A 27,923-nucleotide genomic window follows, 5' to 3' on the forward strand; every position below is an offset into this window, starting at 1 on the left:
TGCTCTGTCTCTGTCTCAAGAATAAATAAACATTAAAAAATTTTTTTTAATTAAAAAAAATTTTTAATGTTTATTTTTGAGAGAGAAAGAGAGAGACAAACAGAGAGAGAGAGACAGTGTGAGCAGGGAAGGGGTGAGAGAGAAGGAGACACAGAATTCAAAGCAGGCTCCAGGCTCTGAGCTATCAGCACAGAGCCTGATGCAGGGCTCAAACTCACAAACTGTGAGATCATGACCCCCCTGAGCCAAAGTCAGATGCTTTACCGACTGAGCCACCCAGGTGCCCCTTTTCTTTCTTTCTTTTTTTTTTTTTTTAACTTTTTTAAAAGTTTATTTATTTATTTTGAGAGATGAAGGGAGGGAGAGAAAATGAGGGAGAGAGAGAGAGGCAGAGAGATAGGGAGAGAGAGAGAATTCTAAGCAGGTTCTGCACTGTCAGCACAGAGCCCTATGTGGGGCTCAGACTCATGAACCATGAGATCATGACCTAAGCCGAAATCAAAAGTTAAACACTCAACTGACTGAGGCACTCAGGCACCCCTTTTCTTTAAACTTTTTTTAACAGTTTGAGAGCGAGCAATTTGATGGATCTATTCAAAGAAGTGCCTTTTGCTTTGAGTTTCCTCTATTTTTTTAATTTTGAATTTCAATGATTTTTTTCTGTAATTTTTATAATTTATTTTCTTCTGCTAGCTTTAAGTTAATGTTGCTCTTCTTTCTTTAGTTTGCTAAAGTGTAAGCTTAGATTATTGATTTTATTTTCCCTTCAGCTTGAGATATAATTGACATATAACTTTGTGTAAGTTTAAGGTATATAGTGTGATTTCATAAACATATTGCAAACGATTACCACGATTAGATTAATTAACACATTCATTATTGTGTGTGTGTGTGTGTGTGTGTGTGGTTAGAACATTTAAAACCTATACTCTTAGCAGATTTCAAGTATACAACACAGTATTGTTAGTTATAGTCACCATGTTGTATGTTAGATTCCAAGAACTTATTTAATTATAACAGAAAATCTGTACTCTTTGACCATGATCTTCCCATTTCTCCCACTCCTCAGGCCCTGGAAACCACCAATCTACTCTGTTTCTATGAATTTGGCACTTTTAGATTCCACATATAAGTGTGATCATACTGTATTTGTCTTTTTTTTTTTTGACATAACAACATGGGTGAACCTTGAGGGCATCCTGTTTAGTTTTCACTATATACGATGCCTTTCAGGTTCATTCATGTTGTTATAAGTGACTGGATTTTCTTCCTTTTTTATTATGGCTGAATAATATTCCTGTGTGTGTGTGTGTGTGTGTGTGTGTGTATTACTATACATTCTTTATCTATTTATCCATTGGTGGACACTTAGGTTTTTTCCAAATCGTGGCTATTGTGAATAATGCTGCAATGTAGTAAATACAGGGGTGCAGATAACTCTTTAAGAGTGATTCCATTTCCTTTGGATATATATACTTGGAAGTGGGACTGCTGGACCACATATGGTAGTTCTATTTTAAAATTAAAAATTTTTTTTTTAATGTTTATGATTTATGAGAGGCAGGGTGCAGGCGGGAGAGGGGCAGAGAGAGAGGGAGACATAGAATCTGAAGCAGGCTCAAGAATCTGAGCTGTCAGCACAGATCCCGACTCAGGGCCCGAACCCATGGACTGCAAGGTCATGACCTGAGCTGAAGTTGGATGCTTAACCGACTGAGCCAACTAGGTGCCCCTCTACTTTAAATTTTTGAGAAAGCTCCATACTGTCTTCCAAAGTAGCTGTACCAATCTGCATTTCTACCAATACTGCATGAGGGTACCTTTTTCTGCACATCCTTGCCAGTACTTGTTATGTCTTGTTTTCTGATAATAACCATTCTGAGAGGGTAAGGTCATGGATTATTGATTTTAAATTCTCTTTCTTTTCTGGGGTGCCTGGTGGCTCAGTTGTTTAGGCCACTAACTCTTGATTTTGGCTCAGGTCATGATCTCACAGTTCATGGGAACAAGCAGCACAAAGCCTGTTTGGGATTCTCTCTCTCTCCATCTCTGCCCCTCCCCTGCTTGTGCTTGTTCTCTCTCAAAATAAATAAACAAGCAAAAAAATTGGGCAGAGCCTTCAGTAGCTGTTGCCTTTGAATTTTTTTTCTTTTCTAACATATGCATTTTAATGCTATAAATTTCCCTCCAAGCACTGCTTTTGCTGCATCTCATACATTTCGATCATTTGTATTTTAACTTTCATTTAGCTCAAAATATTAAAAAATTCCTTGACATTTTTTTTGACCTATGTGCAACTTAGAGGTGTGTTGTTTAATCTCTATGTATTCTGGGATTTTCCAGTTATCCTTCTGTTATTGATTTCTAGTTTAATTCCCCTGTTGTCTGAGAATATACTTTGTATGATTTCTTTTATTAAATTATTTAGGTGTGTTTTACGGTACAGAATGTGGTCTATCTTGGTGAATGTTCCATGTGAGCTTGAGAAGAATGTGCATTTTGTTGTTGTCTGATGAAGTATTCTATAACTGTTAATTGGATCCAGTTCATTGATATTGCTATTCAGCTCAAGTATATCCTTACTGATTTTCTGCCTACTGGATTTGTCAACTGCTGATAGAAATATGTTGAGTTCTCCAACTATAATAGTGGATTTGTGGGGCGCCTGGGTGGTGCAGTCGGTTAAGCGTCCGACTTCAGCCAGGTCACGATCTCACGGTCCGTGAGTTCGAGCCCCGCGTCGGGCTCTGGGCTGATGGCTCAGAGCCTGGAGCCTGTTTCCGATTCTATGTCTCCCTCTCTCTCTGCCCCTCCCCCGTTCATGCTCTGTCTCTCTCTGTCCCAAAAAAATAAATAAACGTTAAAAAAAAAATAGTGGATTTGTTTATTTCTTCTCGTTCTATCAGTTTTTGCCTCATGTATTTTGATGTTCTGTTACTAAGTACATATATATTAAGGATTATTATGTCTTCTTGGAGAACTGGCCCCTTTTATAACTGTGGAATGCCTCTCTTTATCCCTGTAATTTTCATGTTTTGAAGCCTGTTTTGTCTAAAATTTATATAGGCACTTCAGCTTTCTTTTGATTTGTGTTAGCATGGTAGACCTTTCTCTGTATTTTGTTGTTGAAGAAATCTGTTTTTAAGAAATATTTTTATTTGTTTTAGAACTATTTTTAGTATTTCTACTATGTATGCTTTCCTGGAAGAGTACCTTTTCCAGACTCTTCCTGCTTTCAGTGCAACTAGTCTGGCAGTGAGGCTACAGGGTGTGGAAAGTGAGGGCCAGAGTGTTGACAACACCTCCTTGTTTTTTTGTTTTTGTTTTTTTTTGTTTTAAAGTCCTGGCCTCTGTTTTTAGTAGAAAATATTTGGAAAGGTAAAACATATAAGCTCAGTCATAGAGAAGTTAAATGACTGCCTAAAGTCATTTAAGTACTGGGAAAAAAAATGAAGCCCAGTGCTGTTCAGTGTCTGTACTCAGGGTCTATTTGCTTGTTCTAGCACTGATTCTTTATCAGTTCATTCATCTATTTATCTATCTATCATATATATATATATATACACACACACACACACATATGTATATGTATATATATACACACACACATATATATATGTATATATATGCTAATTACATTCAAAATGTTGTGTAAATATTATCACTACTTATAAACTTTTAAATCACCCCAAACAGAGGCTCTGTACCTGTTAAACAATAATTTACATTGCCTCTCCCCTCAGGTCCTGGTAGCCTTGAATTTACTTTCTGTCTTTATTAATTTGCCTATTATAGATATTTCATATAAATGTAATCATACAATATTTATCTTTTTGTATCTGGATTATTTCACTTAGCATGTCTTCAAGGTTCCCCCAGGTTGTAGCATGTATCAGAATGTCATTTCTCTTTATGACTTAATAATATTCCATTCTATGTATGTACCACATTTTGTTTGTTTATTCATATGTTGACAGACACTGGGTTGTTTCCAACTTTTGGCTATTATGAATAATGCCACAATGAACACTGATGTTCTGTATCTGAGTTCCTTTTTCCTTCCTTCCTTCTTTTCTTTCTTTTTTAATGTTTATTTTGAGAAAGAGAGAGTGAGCAGGGAGGGGCAGAGAGAGGCAGAGAGAGAATCCCAAACAGGCTCCACACTGTCAGCACAGAGCACAATGCAGGGTTTGATCCTACGAACTGAACTGTGAGATCATGACCTGAGCTGAAATCAAGAGTCAGATGCTTAACCAGCTGAGCCACCCAGGTGCCCTGTTCCTCTTTTCTATTCTTCTGGTTATATACCTAGGAGTGGAATAGCTGGGTTATATTGTACTTCTATTTAAAATTTTTAGGAACAGGGGTCATGGCCAGCTCATGGCATGTGACTCTTGATCTTGGGATTGTGAATTTGGGCCCTACATTGGGTATAGAGCTTATATTAAAAAAAATAAAAAATAAAAATTTCAAGAACAATCAAACTATTTTCCACAGCAGCTGTCCCATTTTACATTCCCACCAGCAATATACAACATTCCAATTTCTCCACATCCTTGCCAACTTTCTTTATTATTTTTTATAATAGCCATTCTAATGGGTGTGAGGTAGTATCTCATTGTGGTTTTGATTTGCATTTCCCTAATGACTAATGATTAATGATGTTGAGTATCTTTTCATGAGTTTATTATTTATATATGTTCTTTTTTTTTTTTTTAAAGCAAGTGACCTGAGGGTAGCACTTTCTTTTTTTTTTTCTTTTAATTTTTTTTTTTAACGTTTATTTATTATTTTTGGGACAGAGAGAGACAGAGCATGAACGGGGGAGGGGCAGAGAGAGAGGGAGACACAGAATCGGAAACAGGCTCCAGGCTCTGAGCCATCAGCCCAGAGCCCGACGCGGGGCTCGAACTCACGGACCGCGAGATCGTGACCTGGCTGAAGTCGGACGCTTAACCGACTGCGCCACCCAGGCGCCCCTATTTATATATGTTCTTTGGAGAAATGTCTTTTCAAGTCTTTTGCCCATTTTTAAATTGGATTGGTTGTTTTTTTGTTGTTGAGTTGTAGTTCTTTATATATTTGTATATTAAGCCCTTTCAGATATATGCTTTACAAATATTCCATCCTATAGGGTGTCTTTTTACTTTCTTAACAATATTCTTGGATGAACAAAAGCTTTTAAGTTAAAAAAAAATTTTTTTAATGTTTATTCTTGAGAGAAAGAGAGAGAGACAGAGACAGACAGAAAGCATGAACAGGGTAGGGACAGAGCGAGAGAGGGATACCAAGCAAGAGAAGGTCACAAAATCTGAAGCAGGCTCCAGGCTCTGAGTTGTCAACACAGAGCCCGATGCAGGACTCGAACTCACAAGCCGTGAGATCATGACCCGAGCCAAAGTCAGACACTTAACTGACTGAGCCACCTAGATGCCCCAAAAGCTTTTAAGTTTTTAAAGAAGATTTTAGTTTTAAGTAATCTCTATACACAATATGGGGCTTGAACTTACAACCCCAAGATCAAGAGTAACATGCTCCACTGACCAAGCAGGCCAGGCACCCCCCAAAGTTTTTAATTTTGATAAGGTCCAATTTACTTTTTCTTTTGTTGTTCATGCTATTGGTGTCATATCTAAGAATCCATTGACAAGTCAAGGTCATAAAGATTTATCCCTACATTTTCTTCTGTGAAGTTTATGGCTTTAGCTCTTATATTTAGGTCATTGGTGTATCCCTTTACTTTTACTCCATCTGTATCTTTATATTTAAACTGGGTTTCTTGTAGACCACATATAATTAGGCTTTGGTGTTTTTGTTTCAAATGTGCTCTGTCAGTCTCTGCCTTTTGATTGGCATATTTAGACCATTAACATTTAAAGTGATTACTGATATAGTTGGATTAACATCTACCATATTTGTAACTGTTTTCTCTTTATTACACTTGTTCTTTGTTTCTTTTAAAAAAAATCTTCCCCATCTTTTTGGCCATCTCTGGCTTACAGTGAGCATTATTTTATAATTTAATTTTCTTTTCTCTCTTGTTAATTATACTTCTTTGAAGGTTATTTTAGTGTTTACCCTAGAGTTGCAGTATATGTTTACAATGAGTCTAAGTTCATTTTCAAATAACTATACCACTTCATAAGGTGCCTTATAACAGTATTCTCAATTTTTCCTTTCCTTCTGTAATTTCATTGCTGTCATTCATTTCACTTATCTTTAAGCTATAATCACCCAATATATTGCTACTATACATTGCTAGTATTATTTTAAAATTTTTAAAAATATTTTATTTTTAAATCTCTATACCCAATGTGGGGCTCGAACTTATAATCCTGAGATCAAGAGTTACATGTTCTACTACTGAGCCAGCCAGGCACCCCTGCTATTATTTTAAACAAGCAGTTATCTATTAATTCATTTAAGAATTAAAAAAAAGGTTTTATTTTACCTTCATTTATTCCTTCTTTAACACTCTTCCTTTCTTTATGTAGATCTGAGTTTCACATTTATATATTTTTCCTTTTCTCTGAAGGACTTCTTGCAAAGCAGATCTATTGGCAGTAAATTCCCTCAGTTTGTCTAAGAAAGTATTTCTCCTCTACTATTGGAGGGTAATTTATTTGGATACTGAATTCTAGGTTGGTGATTATTCTTTCAACATTTTACATATTCACTTCACTTTCTCTTGCTTGCATGGTTTGTGAAAGTGATGTAATTTTTATCCTTGTTTCTCAATAGGTAAGGTCTGGTTTTGTTGTATGGTTTCTTTAAAAATTTCTCTGTCTTTGGTATTCTGCAGTTTGAATATATGTTTAGGAGAAAATATTTTGGTGTTCATATTTCTTGGTCTTCTTTGAGCTGCATTCTAGTATCTGTCACTAATTTTGGAAAATTCTCAGCCATTATTACTTCAAATATTTCTTCTGCTCCTTTCTTCTCCTGGTATTCCCATGATGTACATGTTAGGTATATTTTCTAATTGTCCCACAGTTCTCAGATATTCTGTTCTAGGTACCTCCCCACCATTCATTTTTTTCTCTTTGCATTTCAATTTAAGCAGTTTCAATTACATTTATAATTTAAAATTTTGGAAATATTCACATGGTTCAATATTGAAAAGATACAAAAAGGTTAATAATTAAAAGTTCTTTCTCTCCCTCACCCCTGACTCTCATTCACCCACTTCTAACTTATATGCAACCAATAATATCAATTTTTGGATTACATAACAGGATATTCTATGGTTAATAAGGAAATACATTATGTAGTTCGCCTCCTTAAAAACAACAACAACAAGAAGAACAACGACAACAACAAAATCCTTAAAGAGTAGGCTAGTATATACATATTTGCATGTTATACCCCCCCCACATCAGCATATCTTGGAGATTCTTCCATACCAGTACATAAAGAGCTTCTTTTCCTTTAAATGGCTGCATAGTATTCCATTTATGGATGTACAGATCCACGACTCCTTATTCAAAATCCTTGGGTTTTGAATGTGTTTTGGAATTCAGATTTTTTTAAGTTACAGAGATATAATTTATGCATACATTATACATAATTTTTACAGTGGGCTTGGAGCAAGATCCCATAATTAAACACATTACTATTTGTGCAGGGAATGAATAAATATTCACACTAGTTGGGATGAAGAGCAAAATCAGTATTGTAATTTATCAATACAGAAATGAAATAGGGTGATATAGACCATAAATACTTGGTACTCTTTATTTCTAAGAAAACATTCAATAAACATAAAACCAAGCTAAATATCTCTACATACATATGCAGAGAGTATTTGCTACATCTGGTTTCTTGAGGATATTGGATAAAAGGTTTCATCAGGTTTGCTATTAGAACTGAATATTTAGTGATGGGGCAGGAATGGGATTCTTTACAACTAAAATAGATGACCTTTAAAAATGTGTAGTTCTAGGGTAACATAACTCATTAATATGGTTTTCTAGATAAGCAGTGTCTTCAATTAAGCAAGAGCCATAACCTCTTCACTGATAAACACATGTTATTCAAGACCAATTAAGTGCTCATACATTTCCCCCATATTGTCTATGGAGATTTTTTCCATCTGTTATATTTCACCATAGTCATCAATACTAGTCTCATGCTTATTTGGGTTACACCATTTTAGCAATTTTTCTATCTTGCAAGGAATGTACAACAGGTACATAACATATTCAGTATTTTTTTAATATGAGATTGCTCTACTTTAGCGCTTTACAACCTTAGTGCACATAAAAGTCATCTTGAGAATTTGTTTAACATATAGATTCTTGGGCTACACTCACAGAGATTCTGATTCAGTGGATCTGGGAATTTGTATTTTTAACAAGCTTACAAGCAATGTTGATGCTACTTGTCCACTGACCACACTTTTGAGTAGCAAGGCTCTGACTTATTTAGACTTTTAGTCAATAAAATTTTAGCATAAGTAGTAAGACTATATATCTTTTCAGTAGTGACAAAATCCTTCAAAGTCTTTATCTACAGGTTTACTTTCAAACGTTATTGTAAGCCAAAGTGTCTGCCAAATATTTATCAATCATTCCAACCACCAGCAACTGTGTAAATGGCATCGTTAAGGTAGGCCTGATCAAGCTTCCACAATAACTTTTTAAGGAAGTATTAGACGTTAGCTGCTGCCAAGTATAGAGTATAAAAATTAAAAAGTAAATATTACATTTGCTCTTCACTAGGAGTAAAATTTCTTGGTCACAAGAAGTTTAGGAGGGGTATGTGTGGAACGGTGTTCCAGGAATAGTATAATCAATATGGTTTTCTTCCATTCCTGTTTGTGTGCAATGAGTTCATATCATTGGTAAAGATTATTAGGTCAGTTAGAAAATATCTCTTCGATTACTTATTCTTTTTTGTTTACACACTAACAATGAAATTGTGAACAACTTCTGAAACATCCTGGATGTTGGCTTTTTCTAACTTTACCTGTCCCCTGCATTGGCACATCCCAGAACTTTCAATCTGTGTTTAAAGTCCTTAAAATCTCTTGTTTGCTCATTAATCATTGTTATTTATTTATTTTTTAAAAAGAATATCAGCACTGCATACATGTTTAGGACTAAGATTTTCATTAAAAATGATCTTAACAAATTTGTCAATATAACTTTCATCTACTTCATGGTAAGTAGAAGCTTCTTCATCATAGATATTCAGATATTTTATACCATGATGCTTCTTAACTTTCTGCAATCAATTCTGGTATTTTATACTCACCTTAAATATGTTCAGTCCTTCATGGCATATTCTAGCTTGTTTCATGACCAAAAATCATTCAGTGGCATAGTCACACTGCTTCATTGTTGAAACTATTCAATCATGCTCATGTCAACATCTTCATTTTTTGCCCTCTGAAAAATATTCTATTCTTCATTAGTTCTGGTCATTGTTGTTCTGGTAAAACTTCAATACTTTTTCTATTTTTTTTTTCAAGTCATGTCATGTTAATTGCCACACCCTATTCTTTAGTAAGATGCCTTACAGACATACCTGGATCAAGTTTCTACACTAACTCTATTTTCTGTGCTACTAAAAATGATAGATGCTTCCATTTTTTCTTATTCTCATCTTCAATTTTCTGGACATTTTTATAGGACAATTAAACTCAAACGGACAAAACAACAACAACATAAACAAAGAAGGCAACACAGTGTTAGTGAACAGCAAAGATGTATATGACTAAGAGTGATGAGACCAATGCCTAATGTCAGTTGGGGTCAGGTTTTGCTGTGGAACTTAACAAAAAAAGTTTGGATTTACAAGGCTTTTCAGATTTTGGAATTCCACATAAGAGATTTTGGATATATTTAATCAGTCTCCTATTGATGAATACTTAGAATGTTTCAAATATTTTGCAATCACAAACAATGTTGGACTGAAAAACCTAGTACAAACATCATTTCACATTTGTACAAATATATTTGTAAGATAAAATCTTGGAAATGAAATTGCTGGGTCAAAGGATATGTGCACTATAATTTTCATAGATATGCCAAATTGCCCTTCACAAAGGGTTACCAATCTATACTCCCACTCCACATCTTTGCAAACACAATGTTTTATCAAAATGTTTTCTTTTATTTTGAAATAATTTCAAAATTACAGAAATGTTCCAAGAATAGTACAGAGAAATCTTTTCTTACCCTTGAAGCATTCAAAAGTATGTGACTTGACAGCCCATCACTCCTGAACACTGTAGTCTATACTTCTGGCAAAGAAGGACAATTTTCTACATACCCATAATACAACCGTCAAAATAAGGAAATTAATATTGATATAGTACTACCATCTACCAGATCCTATTCAAGTTTCACCAATTGTTTCAATTAAGTACTTTATAACAAACAGATTTCATACAAGATCATATTTGTCATGTCTCTTTAGTCTTCGTCATTTTGGGAAAACTCCTCAATCTTCCCTTGACATTTATGATCTTGACACTTTGTAGATTAGACCAGTTATTTTGTTAAGTATGTCCTTCTTTCTGGGTATGCCTGATGTTTCCTCAAGTTCTTATAGCTTCCTTACAGGTGATATATATAAATATGACTTGACCCATTTCTGATGGTATTAACTGTGATCATTTGATTAAAGTGATGTCTGCCAAATTTCTCTAATGTAAAGTTACACGTTTTCCCCTTGTGATTGACAAGTATTTTGTGGAAAGATAATTTGAGACTATGTAAATATCCCTTATCAAATGTTAACCCACTAGTTTTATTATCCATTGATGTTTCTAGGCTGAACTAAGTATTATATGGTTGCCAAATGGTATATTCTTTTTTTCCCAAATGTTATATTCTCATTTCATCATTCATTCCACAATCACCAGTTGGCATTCCACTCTATTCATTTATTTGTTTATACCATATAAAACTCATGGATATCTATTTTATTCAATGAGTTATAATCAGTTGCCATCATTACTTATCTATACATTTATGTACAGCTTTAAAACTGAGGTATAACTGACATACAATAATCAGTGCATATTTTAAAATGTAAAATTTGATAAATTTTGACATATGTATACCTCCAAGAAACTATAACCACAATCAAGACAATGAACACATACATCATTTCCAAAGTTTCCTTGTGACCTCTGGTAATCCCTTCTTCCCCTTCCATCATGGCTTGCCCCAGCTCCCATTCCCAGGAGACTGCTGATCTTCTTTCTGTCACTATAGTGTGCACTTTCTAGAATTTTATATAAGCAGAATAATACAATATACGGCTTTTCCTTTGGTCTGGCTTCTTTCACTTAGCAATAATTATTTTGAGATTCATTCACATTGTAGTATATATCAATAGTTCGTTCCTTTTCATTATTGAGTAGTATTCCACTGTATGGTTATATCACAGTTTGTTTATCCCTTCACATATGGATAGATATTTGGATTGTTTCCAGTTGCTGGTATTAAAAACAAAGCTGGTGTGAACATTCATGCTGAAGATTTTTTATAGATACATACTTCCCTTTCTTTTGGGTGTTATCTAGGAGTGCAATGGCTGAATCATGTCTATTCAACTTTTTAAGAAATTGTAAAATGGTTTCTCAAAGTGGTCTTGCCACTTATGTTATGCCTATGGTGTATGAAAGCTCCACTTGCTCCATGTCCTTGCCAGTCCTTGCTATAGTTTTTTTTTTTTTTTTTTTAACTTTAGCCATTTTCTTATCGTGATTCTATTGTATTTCCCTAGGGACTAACGATATGGAACATTTTTCATGTGGTTATTTTCCATCAGAATATCTTTTTTGGTGAAATGTCTCTTCATAGCTTTGCTCATTTTTAAAAAATAGGTTGTTCATTTTCTTATTGAGTTTTGAGACTTCTTTACATATTCTGGATGCAAGTCGTTTATGAGATATGTGATTTGCAAATATTTCTTTCAATCTGTTGCTTTTCATTCTCAACAGAGACTTCATAAAGCAAAAGTTCTTAATTTTGGTAAGACAATTTATCAATTTTTTCTTTTACAGATTGTACTTAAAAATATTTTTTTAATGTGTATTTATTTTTGAGACAGAGAGAGACAGAGCATGAGCATGGGAGGGGCAGAGAGAGAGGGAGACACAGAATCTGAAGCAGGCTCCAGACCCTGAGCTGTTAGCACAGAGACCGATGCAGGGCTTGAACTCATGAACCACGAGATCATGACCTAAGCCGAAGTTGGACGCTTAACTGACTGAGCCACCCAGGCGCCCCTGGATTGTACTTTTAATGTTGTATCTACAAAATCTTTGCTTAATATAAAATGAAAATGATTTTTCTAATGTTTTCTTTTAAAAGTTTTATAGTTTTAGCTTTTACATCTAGGTCCTCAATCCCTCATAAATTAATTTTTGTGTATGTTGTAACATTTGTTGAAAAGACCATCTTTTTCTCAACAGAATTGACTTTGCCCTTTATTGAAATAAACTGACCACATATATATAAGTATACTTGGGACTTTCTTTTTCATTGATTTGTTTGTCTATCTTACCCCAATAATCCTTACTGGATACTATAGCTTTATAATATGTCTTGAAATTGGGTAGTGTTAGTCTTACCACTTTTGTTTGTCTTTTGCAAAGATGTTTTTGGCTACTGTAGGTCCTTTGCATTTTCATACAAATGTTAGAATCAGATAATCAATTTCTTTTTTTTTTTAATTTTTTTTTAACGTTTATTTATTTATTTATTTAAAAAAAATTTTTTTTTCAACGTTTATTTATTTTTGGGACAGGGAGAGACAGAGCATGAACGGGGGAGGGGCAGAGAGAGAGGGAGACACAGAATCGGAAACAGGCTCCAGGCTCTGAGCCATCAGCCCAGAGCCCGACGCGGGGCTCGAACTCACGGACCGCGAGATCGTGACCTGGCTGAAGTCGGACGCTTAACCGACTGCGCCACCCAGGCGCCCCTAACGTTTATTTATTTTTGAGACAGAGAGAGACAGAGCATGAATAGGGGAGGGGCAGAGAGAGAGGGAGACACAGAATCGGAAACAGGCTCCAGGCTCTGAGCTGTCAGCACAGAGCCCGACGCGGGGCTCGAACTCACGGACCGTGAGATCATGACCTGAGCCGAAGTCGGACGCTTAACCGACTGAGCCACCCAGGCGCCCCCAGATAATCAATTTCTATTCCAAAGCCTGTTGAGATTTTGATTGGAATTGCACTGAATCTATACATCAATTTGTAGAAAATCAACATTCAACAATATTGAGTTTTCTAATTCATAAGTGCAAGATATCTTTCAATTTATTTAGGTCTTCTTTCATTTCTCTCAACAGTGTTTTATGATTTTCATCATATAGGCCTTGAATCTTTTGTTAAATTTATTCTAAAGTATTTCATACCTTCTTGATACTATTACAATAATTTTTAAATTTCAATTTCTGATTGTTCATTGCTGGTATATTGATTTTTGTATACTGATCTTGTATCCTGCAACCTTGCTAAACTCATTATTAATTTTAATAGCTACTTGTAGATTTCATAGGATTTTCTACATAGATGAGCATATCATCTGAGAATAAAGATAGTTTTACTTATTCCTTTTTTTTTTTTTTTTTAAGATTTTATTTTCAAGTAATCTCTACACCCAATTTGGGGCTTGAGCCCACAACCCTGAGATCAAGAGTCTCATGCTCCACCAAATGAGCTAGCCAGGCACTCTTACTTCTTCCTTTCTAATGAGGCTATCTTTTATTTCTTTGTACTGTCTAACTGCATTGGTTAGAACTACTGGTATGATGTTGAATGAAGAGCTGAAGGCAAACATCATTACCTTGTTCCTGATGTTAGGAAGAAAGGATTCTATCTTTTACCATTAAGTTTAAGGGTAGCTGTATATTAGATACCCTTTATCATACCCTTTATCATGTTGAGAAAGTTTACTTCTTTTCCTAGTTTGTTGGGAGTTTTTACTGTTCTTATTAGGGATTAGTACTAGATTTTATTAAATGCTTTTTCTGTAATTTTTTAAAGTTTATTTATTTTTTGAGAGAGAGTGAGAGAGAGCACACATGAAGAGAGCAGGGCAGGGCAAAGACGGAGAGACAGAATCCCAAGCAGGCTCTGCGCTATAAGTGCTGAGCCTGACACAAGGCTTGAACTCACGAACTGTAAAATCACGACCTGAGCCAAAATCAAGAGTCAGAAGCTTAACTGACTGAACCACCTAGGTGCCCCACTTTTTCTGTATTATTAAGATGATGAAATAACCCAGGTGTTTTCTTTTTTACTCTATTATTACGGTGAATCACAGTGATTGCTTATTGAATGTTAAACTAAACTTACATTCCTGGGATAAACCCTACTTTGTCATGATGTTTTATCTTTTTACAATATATTATTGGATTCAATCTGTTAACATTTTTATTAAAAATTTTTGCACCTATACTCATAAGGATATTAGTCTGTAGCTTTCTAACATTTATTCATTTTTGAGAGACAGAGCGTGAGCAGGGGAGGGGCAGAGAGAGAGAGAGAGAGAGGGAGACACAGAATTCGAAGCAGGCTCCAGGCTCTGAGCTATCAGCACAGAGCCTGATGCGGGGCTCAAACTCACAGACCATGAGATCATGACCTGAGCCGAAGTCGGACGCTTAACCGACTGAGCCACCCAGGAGCCCCTGTAGTTTTCTTTTCTTATAATGATTTTTGACTGGTTTTGGTATCAGAGTAATGTTGGCTTCACAGACTGAGGTGGGAAATATTTCTTCCTCTTCAATTTTCTGGAAGAGTTTGTATAGAATTGCTATGTTTTCCTTAAATGTTTGGTAGAAGTGAAGCCAACTAGGCCTGGATTTTTCTTTGTGGAAAGGTTTTTAACTACAAATTCAACTTTTTTGAAATTCATTTCTATATATTATTTATTTTTATTGTGATAAAATATATGTAACATAAATTTTACCATTCTAACCATTTAAGGGTACAATTCAATGACATTAAGTCCATTCACAATGTTGTGTAACTATCACCACTATACATTTCCAGAACTTTTTCATCATTTCAAATAGAAACTCTATATTCATTAAATAATAACTAATTTCCCCAAGCTCTGTATTCTACTTTCTGTCTCTATGAATTTCTACTCTATTTTGCTTTCTGCCTCTTTGAATTTATGATATTAACTGTGGCCACTTTACTCAAGTGATGTCTGCAAGGTTACTCAATGGCAGAATTACACTTTTTACCTTTATGATTGATAAGTATTTTGTGGAGAGATGCTTTGATACCACACAAATATCCCATTGTTAATAAAATGCCCACTAGTTTAGCATCCACTGATGTTTCTTTGCTGTGGCTATTCTAGGTACCTCACATAAATAGAATCATACAATATTTCTCCTTTTGTGTCTGGTTTATTTTACTTAGTATGTATCAGGATTTCATTCCTTTTTACAACTAAATTAATATTCCAAAGAGTGTATATGTCATATTTTGTTCATTCATCTGTTTGATACATATTTCCAACTTTTTGTTATTGTGAATAATGTTGCTATGAACAGTGATATACAAGTATCTGTCTGAGTCCATGCTTTTAATTCTTTTGGGGTATGCCTAGTTCATTTTTATTTATTCTTGAATGAGCTTTGGTAGTTTATATCTTTCAAGGAATTAATCCATTTATGTTGTTTGTTTTATTGACATAAAATTCTTCATAATATTCTTTTATTATTATTTTTTGTCTTTAGAGTTTGTTTTGATGTCACCTTTCTCAATCTTGGGATTGGTGATTTTTATCTTCTTTTTGACTTGATCAGTCTGGACAGAGATTTCAATTTTATTTTTTCTTTTCAACAAACAGTGTTTGGTTTCATTAATTTTATGTACTGTTTTTCTATATTCTATTTATTGATTTAGGCTCTGATCTTTATTATTTCCTTTCTTCTGCTTACTTTGAGTTTCATTTGATCTTTTTTTAAAATTTAAATTCAAGTTAGTTAACATACAGTGTAGTCTGGGCTTCAGGAGTAGAACTCAGTGATTCATCTCTTACATGTGATACCCAGTGCTCACCCCAAAAAGTGCCCTTCTTAATGCCTGTCACTTATTTAATCCTTCCCCTGCCACCTCTCCTCCAGCAGCCCTCAGTTTGTTCTCTGTATTTAAGAGTCCCTCAGGGTTTACTTTCCTATTTTTATCTTCTTTTTCCTTCCCTTCCCCTATGTTCTGTTGAGTTTCTTAAATGCCACGTATGAGTGAAATCATATGATATCTGTCTTTTTTTTTTTTTTTTTTTTTTTGGGACAGAGAGAGACAGAGCATGAACGGGGGAGGGGCAGAGAGAGAGGGAGACACAGAATCGGAAACAGGCTCCAGGCTCCGAGCCATCAGCCCAGAGCCTGACGCGGGGCTCGAACTCACAGACCGTGAGATCGTGACCTGGCTGAAGTCGGACGCTTAACCGACTGCGCCACCCAGGCGCCCCATGATATCTGTCTTTTGCTTAGCATAATATCCTCTAGTTCCATCCACGTTGTTGCAAATGGCAAGATTTCATTCTTTTTCATCACCAAGTAATATTTCTGTGTGTGTGTGTGTGTGTGTGTGTGTGTGTACCTTCTTTACCCATTCATCAGTCAATGGACATTGGGCTCATTCCATAATTTGGGTATTGTTGATAGTGCTGCTAATAACATTGGGGTGCATGTGCCCATTTGAATCAGCATTTTTGTATCCTTTTGTATACCTAGTAGTACAACTGCTGGGTCATAGGGTAGTTCTACTTTTAATTTTTTGAGAAACCTCCATATGGTTTTCCAGAATGGCTGCACCAGTTTGCATTCCTACCAACAATGCAAAGGGGTTCCCCTTTCTCCGCATCCTCACCAACATCTGTTGTTTCCTAAGTTGTTAATTTTAGCCATTCTGACAGGTGTGAGGTGGTATCTCCTTTTTCTAGTTTCTGGTTAAGGTGGAAGCTGAGATCACTGATTTGAAAACTTTCTTCTTTTTAGGTACAGGCATTTGGTGTCAAAAACTTCCTTCTAAGTAAAGCTTTAGCTATATTCCAAAAATTTTGATATGCTGTTCTTTTAATTTTCATTCAGTTTAAACATTTTCAAATTTTTTTTGTTTTTTATCCCCTTTGTCCAGTGAGTTATATGGAAGTGTGTGATTTAATTTCTCCAAATTTGGTGGATTTTCCACATATCTTTTTATTGTTGATTTTTAATTCAATTGAGGTTGTCTGAAAAGTTTTTTATTTCACCTTTGTTTCTGAAAGATATTTTCACTGATCTAGAATTCTTTAAAATTACTTTAAAGAATTTTCTCCACTTTCTTCTAGTTTACACTGCTTCTAGTGAGAAACACACTCTCATGTTTATCTTTTGTACATAATGTCTTTTTTCTCTAGTTACTTTTAAATAAGACTTTCTCTTTAAATACTGGTTTTAAGCAATTTGATTATAGTGTGCCTTGGTATAGTTTTCTTTGTGTTTCTTGTGCTTGAGATTAATTGAACATTTTGGATTTGTAGTCATTCTATCCTGCTTGGAATCTGACATTCTATGCCATACCACTGCCATTCCCACCCCCACAGAGATGTCTATTATCAAATTTATTGATTTTTGCCTATAAGAGTGAAAATATTATGTCAGGGTAATTCTAATTCATATTTCTCAAGGGGGGACAAGGATTTTAATTGTTTAAAAGTTACTTGTATCTTTTCTACAACTGTCTGATCATATCCTTTGTTCAGTTTTTGTATTGGTGTATTGCTCATTTACATATTGATTTATCTGTATCTTTTACCTTTTCCATAATAAGTATGTATTTGGGGGGGCAACAAGATACAGTTATTTTTTAAAAAATGCTTTAAAATAGCCATAGTTTCCTGTTATCAGAAAAACACAACCCATGCTAGTTAGTATTTCATTATAGCTTCTCAGGGGCTTATTTTCATCTTCTTTGTAATTAAACCTACCTAGATAACAGGGAGGTATGTGAGCTTAAAAACTTGAGAGTTACTCTGGGCTGCCTATCTTCTGACAAGGAGCCCTGGAAATATCACAAACTCTCATAACTATAAAGAGATTTATAGCACTATCTTAGTCATGACTTTACTGGATCTTCCAAAGGCCCCGAAAGGCTGACAGGATCACTGACAATGACCCCCATTTTATAGACTTTGAACCTAAGGATTGCAAAGGTGAAGTGACTATCATACAGAAGGTTAGACTTAGAAGTTATCTTGAAGATGATTTCATACTATGTACTCAGCATCCCACAATTAGTAACAAAGGCAAAACTCTGGCTTGGACCCAGGTGCTCATTCTAATGACAGCAATCAAAGTAGCCATCTATTCTAAGTTGTCAAGTATATCACTTGAGTAGTCACTCTAAGTAGTCAAGAATAGCTTTTCTTCTTCAGGAGACTGCAGACCAAGCTCCTGATAGGCCATGACTGGGCCAGCATAATGGGGGTGTTGGAGCCTAAAGTCTATCTATGCTCACCTTTGGCAGCGGTCAGCATGGTGGAGGCCAGTTCACACTGCTGTGATTCCAAGTGTCCAAGCGTGAACCAGCGAGGATAACGGCTGGGCACCACAGACACCATATGGTGAGGGTGAGAAGTGTCTCCTGTAGAAGTTGAGCTTTCTAGAACAGGTAACCTAGAAGACCCAGGGAGAGTCATCAGCCACCATCCAGACCCTTACTGTTCTGAGCTACCTTAGAGAAATTTGTTCTTTGCTGGGGAGGAACTGGGCAGGAAAGGGTTAACTATGAGTTTTAAAGGTTTTAAAACTTAGGGCACTTGGGTGGCTCAGTTGGTTAAGCATCCAACTTTGACACAGGTCACGGTCTCATGGTTCGTGAGTTTGAGCCCCACATTGGGCTCTGCACTGACAGTGTGGAGCCTGCTTGGGATTCTCTCTCTCTCTCTGCCACTCCCCATTCCCCCTTCCCCCATCTCAAAATAAATAAATAAACTTAAAAAAAGGCTTTAAAACTTCAGAGTACTATACTGTAAATGAGGTGAGTGTCTGGGTACAAGTAGAACTCAAGCTGAATACTCCTTACTGCAAATGGATTTGAAAAGCAGTTCAAAAGCCCTAAAATTATTTTATAAAGTATAAGAAATATATGCCAAGGAATCCTCAGCAGTCCTTTTCTGGTTCAAGTGAAGAGCTGTCACAGCCTTCTTATCTAACTAAAATTCTTCTGTATGGTCTGCTGCATCCTAGAGGTCCACTTGCCTAATCCAACGATCCTGTTCTAGTTTGAAAATGAGATACCCATAGCTCACTGTTCTAAAGTCTCGGTGTAGAAACTTACTTTTACTTCCTTCAGATGTATCTGGTGACCTATGCCTGGGAACCATGATTCATTTGAGCTATGGAAGGGCTTCAACTTCTTCTCAGTCTGCCTAATGGGCCTCAGAATCAGAACAAAGATACTCAGGTCTTGGATGCTCTCTATCTATTAAAAACTCAGGGGCTTCCTCGGACAACCCACCAAGAGTACAGGTAGCCAAATGGGTCACTAGCAAGGCATTCCAAATAGGAACCCTACATCATATGAAAATCCTTGAGCCATTTTGGGATAGGCTTGGTCCAATATTGTTAGGTCCAACAGAATAGACAGAGGGTAAGAGAAGAAAGTGAGATACACAAAGCACAATAGAGACTTCTGCTTTGATGGAGGCAACTGGACTGGGAAAGGGCTACCTACCTCATGGCACGTAAGGCTAATTTATAGGACAGGTCTGGATCATGAGGCAGTAGAGCTGAGAACAAATACTTGGCAAAGGTATGCATGGGAACACTCTCTCGGTGAATGACTTCTCCTAAACCACTGAAGGGGCCCCCTGCAGGAAGAAGATAAGACAGCCAGTTATTTATCTGTATGCTTCTAATTTGTCCACCTGGACTAGGGTCTTGCACATGTTTGCTGGCCATGGGAGCTTTCACTACACTTTCATGTAAAAAAATATTTCTGTGCAGTGCTCTGTTGGAGGGGAACCCAGAATCATGGGCCTAAGACACTGTGACAAAACTCCTCTCTACTTACCTTCCAGTAGTAAGATACATTGTTTCTGCAGTGTTTGCACTAGCTCATCGTCCAGCTGTAGCTCCTGAAGTCGACTTAGGAGCTGCTCCTCATTACGGCACACCTTGTCCTGTGCGTAGAGGCCTTCAGGCATCACCCTCTGTTGACCCATCCCCATCAGAGCAACTTCCAGGGCCAATGACAGGTAGGATTCATGGCTGTTTGGGCAGCCTGTAGCCATAGGTACATGCTGGTACACAGGGGGTCTGCTTTCATTCATATCTGAGGGCAACAGGGGACCACATTCTTTAGGTCAGCTCTGTGGATTTTTCTGCTCCTCTCTCCCTCCCACTCTGGAATAGTGACAGTTAAGTCATCAGATAGCACTGGGAAGCTGAATCAGAACCCCAGAGCAGTAAGGAAAATATACTGAAAAAAGCTTATACAGAGCCACAAAGATTCCCAACTCCTTCCCAGTATGTGAAGTGGCTAGACAAGTTGGGGAAGAAGAAGATCTTATATTAATTGTTAACACATTATGTAATACCTTGATTATCTGGTTTTGTATCTGTCTCTTTCAGGACAGTGCAAGCATCTTAAAGAGAAGAGACTTTAACTCGTTGCCCTATGCATCTCCAGGGCATAGCATATGGAAGGAGCTAAGTGTATATCAGTGGTGAATAAATCCCAAGTACAATCTCAGGTTTTCAAGATGTAAATGTCATTATGTAGATGAAACAGACCAAAGATTATGATTTCCTTTCATGGAATTAGAGGGAAGATAAGGGCAGCTCTAGCTTGGGCCACCCCTTGTATCTTTACCCAGAGAAATCCAAATCCATCCAGTTAAACTATTACTTTTGTAACATTGACAACTTGTATGTTATTATTACTTCATATGTTCTACTTCTAGGTTCAAAGTTTCAGAAAAAGAGCACAGGTTTAAAGTCTTACACAGGTTTAGAGTCTTGGTTCCTTTTCTTTATCCCTCCACTCATCTGGTAAGTATTTATGGAAAACTATTAAATGAGACGTATTGCACTAAGTGCTGGGATCACAAAGATAAGTAAGTCATAATTTCTGCTTTCAAGAAGCTAAAGTCTAGTATGATAATCACCTGTAAACAAACTGTAATGCAGTGAGCTAAATACTATAACAGACGTATGTATATAATATAGTGATGGCATAAAGGAAAGAAGAACCAATTCTGTCTCTGGTCCTTGCTACTTTGAGACTGCTAAGTTCCTTTCCTTCTAGTTCTCATTGGTAAAATTGGTATATAACCATCATGAGGGAAAAAGTTAAAAGGAAATACGAGTACTATGAAATCGCAAGGGTTACACACACTCTTCTTGTTGGAAGTTCTTTTCCACTTCAAGACTGCTCTGAGGCTTGGCCTCGGCCTCAGCCTCCTGAAATCCCTCTCACTCTTCTTATTCCCTTTGGATCACACTCTTTAGGCATTTATAGTATAGAAGTGAGGGGAACAAAGGAAGGCTGGCAAGGTAAAATGGGAGAATAGGACAGGGCTAGTCTACAGAGTGGGAAAGGAAGGTGGCAAAGAAAGGAAGGCCAAGGCAACCCGTCAGGGCAGGTCCAATTTGGATAAGAGAAAAAAGGCTGCATGAAATGTAGAATAGAGTCTGGCAGGGAGGAGAGGGCTACCAAGGGCAGTTCCAGCTCTCCTCAGGCTGACCCCTGTACCTGACACTTCCAGATAGCCATCATCGTTCAAACGGCAGGCCTCAGTCAAAGTGAGAAACAGGCAGCCAATGGGATCCAGTGGGTGGCCCACCCAACCTTCCAGGTTTGTGATGGTTGTGGTTCCTCTCTGTAACAGTTCTGGAAATAAGCAGACCCAAATTTTAGAAAGTGATGGAGACACACTGCTCTCTGTCCCTGCCTGGGTCTCCTCATTAGTCTCTTTCAGGCACTAGCCTCAAGACTTAAAGAAAATCTTCCCTCTTTGTCTTGCCTTGGATTCATAGGACTGGTCACAAGTTTATCAGTCAGATGTAAGGTCTTGAGGTCTGCATTTAGGCTTCTCACTGGCAGCACAAATATGTAAATATAATTTTACAGTTTTAAAAAGGTCATCTTATACTAGATCTAGTGGGCCTTCCAACTACCCTGTGAGGGAGGCAGACCAGCATTATTATTCCCATTTTGCAGATAAAAAACCCTGAGATTCATAGAGATAAAGTCAGGCATTCCACACAGCAAGTAGAAAAACCTGAAATTCTTGGGGTGCCTGGGTGGGTCAGTGGGTTAAGTGTCCGACTTCAGCTCAGGTCATGATCTTATGGTCTGTGAGTTCAAGCCCTTCGTCGGACTATGTGCTGTCAGTTCAGAGCCTAGAGCCTTCTTCGGATTCTGTGTCTCCCTCTCTCTCTGCCCCCCCCCCCCCACTCTGTCTCTCAAAATATGAATAAATGTTAAAAAAAAAAAAAAAAGAAAAACCTGAAATTCTCTAGCTCCTGCCACTCCATGAAATTTTATGAAAATAAAATAGTAGGCCTTGTAGCCCCTAAGGATCCTCATTAGTCCCAGCCTAAGGAGTTAAGATGGCTCCTTATCACTATACCTTTCTTCTGATGCTTGTAGATTTCCAGCTGCCGTTGCTGCTGCAACCTCAGAGTATTGATAATGGCCACTGTGAGTCTGAGGGCCTCTTTTGGATAACCATGGGAACGCAGGGCATCAACCCGAGCACAGGCTGTAGGCACATGCTCTACCAGATGAAGAAAATATTTTGGTTGGGTTAGATTTTCCAATCAGGAAAATTCATATTTGACAAAGGGAGTTTGTGTTTTGCTCAGTTCCTAAAATTCAACTGCTATCTACTCTGTACCAAGACCAATGTTTTATTTTTTAAGAATATAACTGAGTAAGTCACAGGCACTACCTTCAAAGAGCTACCATGCAGCCTCAGTATGGCATAGAAAGGAATACATAGCTAGGATAATAAAATGTAAGTACCTCTTTGTGAACTTGTACTATGGGAACCCAATGGAAGTAGCAACTAACTGCCTAAAGGGAAAGGCCTCATTCATTCATTAATCCTACATTTCCTGAGAACCTATTATATGTCAACTCATTTGCCAGCAAAAGGAAGTAAAAATGTGCAAGACAGGTTGCAAGCATTTACATTCCTACCAGTAGTAAATGAGAGTAACTATCTCCACACAACCTTTCCCACACCATAAACTAATTATCTTTATTTTAAAAATCTCTGGGGCACCTGGGTGGCTCAGTCAGTTAAGCATCAGACAGTTGGTTTCAGCTTAGGTCATGATCTCACAGTTTGTGAGTTTGAGCCCCACACTGGGCTCTGCACTGACTGCGGAGCATGCTTGGGATTCTCTCTCTGCCCTTCCCCTGCTTGCCCTCTATGTCTCTCTCAAAATAAATAAATAAATAAACTTAAAAAAAAAAAACTCTCTGACCATTTGACAATCAAAAAATGGTAATTCAGTTTTGTTTTGATTTTCATCTTTGTTTACTGATGAGGTGTATACATTTTCACATTCTTATTAGATTCATGTTTTAGAAGTATTGGATCAAAGAGGAAAGATGACCAAAGGAGACTTCAGGTACTGGCCCACAGTGAGTCTGGCCAAGGCTTTCAAAAGAGAGATAGGGACATACATGCATATTCAGAAAGATCTTGAGAAAGACAAGGATAAGAGGTGAAGGATAGAACTAGGGAATTGGGAGAAGATATAAAAATATATGTCATTGTTGTAAGACTCAGAAAATGAGTATTTTTTTAAAAAAATACTGTCTGTTTTGGAACAGGCATCCTGTGATAAAGTCAAGAAGAGACTGACAGTCAGCCAGAGGAAGGTTTAAACCCACAGTAGAACAGCTCTGTTCCTTTATGATAAAGCGGGTTAGGAAAGGTGGAAAGGAGGAAAGGAAGACAGCTTGGTGACAAATGCAGATAATGCCCTAGTTACTAGCACAGTGTAACTGAAGTTTCAAAGTTAGTGCATTTTTAGCAAAACATATTAATTTCAGAGTAGATTATACTGTTGCTCAGCAAATGTTGACTAAGAGCTTATGAACTGATGTTCAATGGTTTTATTAGTACTCTTTGAGATTTATGGACTCCTTTCCTTTCCTAAAACTCTGGAAACAGAACACAAATTCCAATGTTTGAGGTCATTGTACCTCAGCTAAGTACACATGCAAATGGCTGAGGCTTCACATAAATACCCTGAGTCACTAGTTAAGGCCCCAAAAGATCTGTCCAAATTGTAGTTGTGTCACCAGCACCTATGCAGATCTGGCTTGGCACAAGTTAAGACTGGGCTTTGAAATTCTTAGAGTAGAGGAGAGGTACACTTACCAAGCCACAGTGGCTGGCCTTGGGAATTAAAGAGTAGTCTCTCGCTTTCCTGCTGGCAGGCAGGAGCTGTATATATATCGCTGCTTATTATTCGCTGTAAATGGCTGTCCTGCCAATGTAATTCACGGCCCTCAATGGCTCTAGTGAACACTGTTCGTCTTGGTCTGGATAAGGAGTCTGGGGAAAGAAAGAAATGCAGCAGTTCAATGACAGGTAATCTGAAGTTCTAACTCTTATATGTCTTCTTCAGAGTAGGAGGAAGAGAAGAAGAATAGTTTGTGGTTAGTGAGAGCAGCCATTCTACCATCTGTCTAGGTACCATCTGTCTAGGTGCTGTCTCTTTATTGGATAGCCCTTAATGTATCTGTGCCCTGTATGGGAACAACCTTTCTCCAGAGATCTATGGCTGCCCTTTTACTTCTACAGAAGACCAATTTCTCCTAGGACCAAGAGCCACATGAAAGAGAAGAGGGACTGTGGTGCCCAGCTGCTCAATTATGAGGATACAAACTGCTTCTATAGAAGTCAGAATAAGAGAGAAGCAGTTAGGTAATTTCCCTGGCCTATTTATAACCTGTCTCACTTACAGCATGACCCTTATCAGACTAAGGACTTCGATATAATTGATATTAAAAGTTGAAAAAGAGCTGAAGCCCTGTGTATTCTGGTCCCTTTATCATACTGATACCTATAGGCTTACAGGCTTGTTCTCTAATGTGAAAAACTGATGCTGACAAGACTAATTAACACGGAGTCTTACCATGCCATATCTCTTCAGGAAAAAGGCTGCAAGGAAACCAAAACAGCTTAGGGTGGTATATAGGAAGACCACGTGAAAGATACATTGTCACAAACTGTATATACAGAAGGACTCATAGAAATTACATTTAAGGAAATAAAAAAACCATAAAGGATTATTTAATTGACTCTCTGCCAGATTAAGGGCAGCTGTAACTATTTTGGGATCAAGGGCTAAAGTACTATGCGGATGTTTCCAGAGATGCCCAAATGTGGGGGTGTATCCACTGAGCCTGTGCAGAAAAAATGGGAGGGAAAGCCAGAGGATTCAGAATGTACATGAAAGAAATGAACATATTTATTCATTAAGCAAAAGTCCTTAGAATATAGTCATCTCTTCAGAATTTGATATATCCCATAGTGTATTGGCTTGGATGATTAAGTTAGAAAAGCACTGACCATATCTACTGAAATGTCTTCTCCTTCACATTGTCCCTCAGTAGAAGCACAATGTACCTTCTACTGGCTATAGTCTAAGCACCTCTCTTCCTGAACTGAGACTCTACGTTGGGTCTGCTCAGCCCATAGTGGGGATTAGGCTCCCAATATTCATTAAGTCTGCAAATAGTGAGTGCCTACTACATAGCAGGTACTTGTTCCAAGTGCTGAGGATATATAAAGTCCCTGCCTTTATGGGACTTGATTTTTTTAAGTTTATTTATTTATTTTGAGAGAGAGAGAGAGAGCATGAGCAAGGGAAGGGCAGAGAGAGAGGGAGAGAGTGAATCCCAAGTAGGTTCTGCATTGTCAGTGCAGAGCCCGATGCAGAGCTTGATCCCATGAACCGTGAGATCATAACCTGCACCAAAATCAAGAGTCAGACGCTTAACCGACTGAGCCACCCAGGAACTGTGGGCCTTTACAGTTAAATGGGCAGAGATAGTTGAATAAATATATAGTATATCAGATATATCAGATGGTTATGAATACTATGGAAAAGACTAAAGCAGGATTAAGGAGAAAGGCAAGCTGGTATTGGGTGGGGGTTGTTTTAAATTGAAAAAAAACTTTTAATGTTTATTTTTGAGAGAAAGAGAGAAAGAGAGAGACATAGTGCAAGCGAGGGAGAGGCAGAGAGAGGGAGAATCTGAAGCAGGCTCCAAGCTCTGAGCTGTCAGCACAGAGCCCGATGTGGGGCTCAAACCCACAAACTGTGAGATCATGACCTGAGTCAAAGTCATATGCTTAACCAACTGAGCCACCCGGGCACCCCTATTGTTTTATATAGAATGGTCTCTAATAAGGTAACATTTGAACAGAAAGCTCAAGGAACTGAAGAGCAAGCCTTAGGCATTACTAACGGAAGAGTATTCCAGGCAAAAGTAATAGCAAATGCTAAATCCTGAGGTGGGAGCATATTTGGAGTGTTTGAGAGCAGTGAGGAGGCCAGTGTACTTAGGATGGAATGAGCAAGCAGGAAAATCATAGGAGATGAGGTAAGAGAGATACTAGCAATCCCTGGAGGCTTGCTCCAAGGGCCTTACAGGCCATGAGTGAAAGATGAGAAGTCACTAGAGGGCTTTGAGCTGCTGAAGGTATATGGTGTGACCCACTTTTTAAAAGGATAACTGGCAGCAGTATTGAGAACACACCACAAGATGGAAGGGGAGAAGCAGGAGGAGCAGTTAGGAAGTCAATGCAATAATTTGAGAAGGATGATGGCAACTTGGCCAGAGTAATAAGCAGTAGAGATAAGAATATACAGATTCTGGATATATTCTGAAGGTAAAGGCAATAGTATTTGCTCATGGAATAGATCTGGAGTGAGAGAGAAAAAGAATCAAGAATGGCTCCATGGTTTTTAAGACAGATTTGCCATATGTGGAGATAGGGAAGACTATAGGAGAGCAGGTTTGGGTGGGGCTTAATAGGTAAGAAATCCTACTGAGATGCCTATTAATATCAAAGTGGAGATATTGAAAAGGCAGCTGAACATACAAGTCTGAAGTTGTCGAGAGGAAAATTCTGGTCAAGGAGATATAAATCTTGGAGTTGTTGGTATACAGATGATTATTAAAACAATGCAATCACCAAGGGAGTATGTATATAGAGAGCAGTGGTTTGATGACTGAACCCTAGGCACTCTAACATTTTAGGTTAGGAAGCGGGGAGGAGACAGTAAAGGAGACTGAGAAGGAGGAACCAATGAAGTAAGAGCAGAACCAAGAGAGTAGTGTCTTGGAAATAAGATGAAAAACATGTTTGAAGGAGAGAGTAAACAATTGTAACAAATACTACTGTCAGGTCAAGTAAGATTATGACCAAGAATCAACCACTAGATTTGGCCATATTTAGCAACAGTGACCCATACAAGAGCAGTTTCAGTAGTGGAGGGATGAAAGCTGACTAGAGTGAGTTCAAGGGAGAATATGAGCAGGAGAGATAATAAATATATACTATTCTTTTAAATTATTTTTCTTAATTCTACCACTTATTTCTACTACCTCAGAGAAACAGGATGGTAGTTAGAGAAGCATGTGGGAACAACATGAGTGTGTATTGTGTTTTGTTTTGTCTTGTTCTGTTTTGTTTTGTGATGAGAGAGAAAGCAATGTATTTGTATACTCTCATAGGAATAATCCACAAAAATTTGTGAAGCAGGTGAGAGAGGAGATAATTCCTGGAGTGATGTCCTGGATAAAAAAGAAGGAGTAGGATTTTGAGAATAAGTAGAGGGCTTAGACTTACAAGCACGAATAAAAACAGGGAAGAGGAAGAAGATGGGCACAGACAGAAGCAGATGAGAGA

At 37.4% G+C, this 27,923-nt stretch overlaps 1 protein-coding gene across 1 annotated transcript in view; it reads right to left on the reverse strand.

The window, feature by feature from the left end:
• The window catches only part of ZSWIM5 (zinc finger SWIM-type containing 5), a 251,462-nt gene that overhangs the window by 11,656 nt on the left and 211,883 nt on the right, over nt 1-27,923 (reverse strand). Inside the window, exons 6-11 of the mRNA XM_086716801.1 lie at nt 24,378-24,554; nt 22,611-22,757; nt 21,731-21,868; nt 20,048-20,308; nt 19,709-19,844; nt 18,491-18,648 (exon numbers count right to left, since the gene is read on the reverse strand). Coding sequence (XP_086572927.1) covers nt 18,491-18,648; nt 19,709-19,844; nt 20,048-20,308; nt 21,731-21,868; nt 22,611-22,757; nt 24,378-24,554 — 1,017 coding nt within the window. The remainder of the gene's footprint in view (nt 1-18,490; nt 18,649-19,708; nt 19,845-20,047; nt 20,309-21,730; nt 21,869-22,610; nt 22,758-24,377; nt 24,555-27,923) is intronic.

Source organism: Puma concolor, chromosome C1 (assembly GCF_028749965.1).
Source record: "Puma concolor isolate L17-30 chromosome C1, mPumCon1.1.hap2, whole genome shotgun sequence".
Classification (NCBI taxonomy): Eukaryota; Metazoa; Chordata; class Mammalia; order Carnivora; family Felidae; genus Puma; species Puma concolor.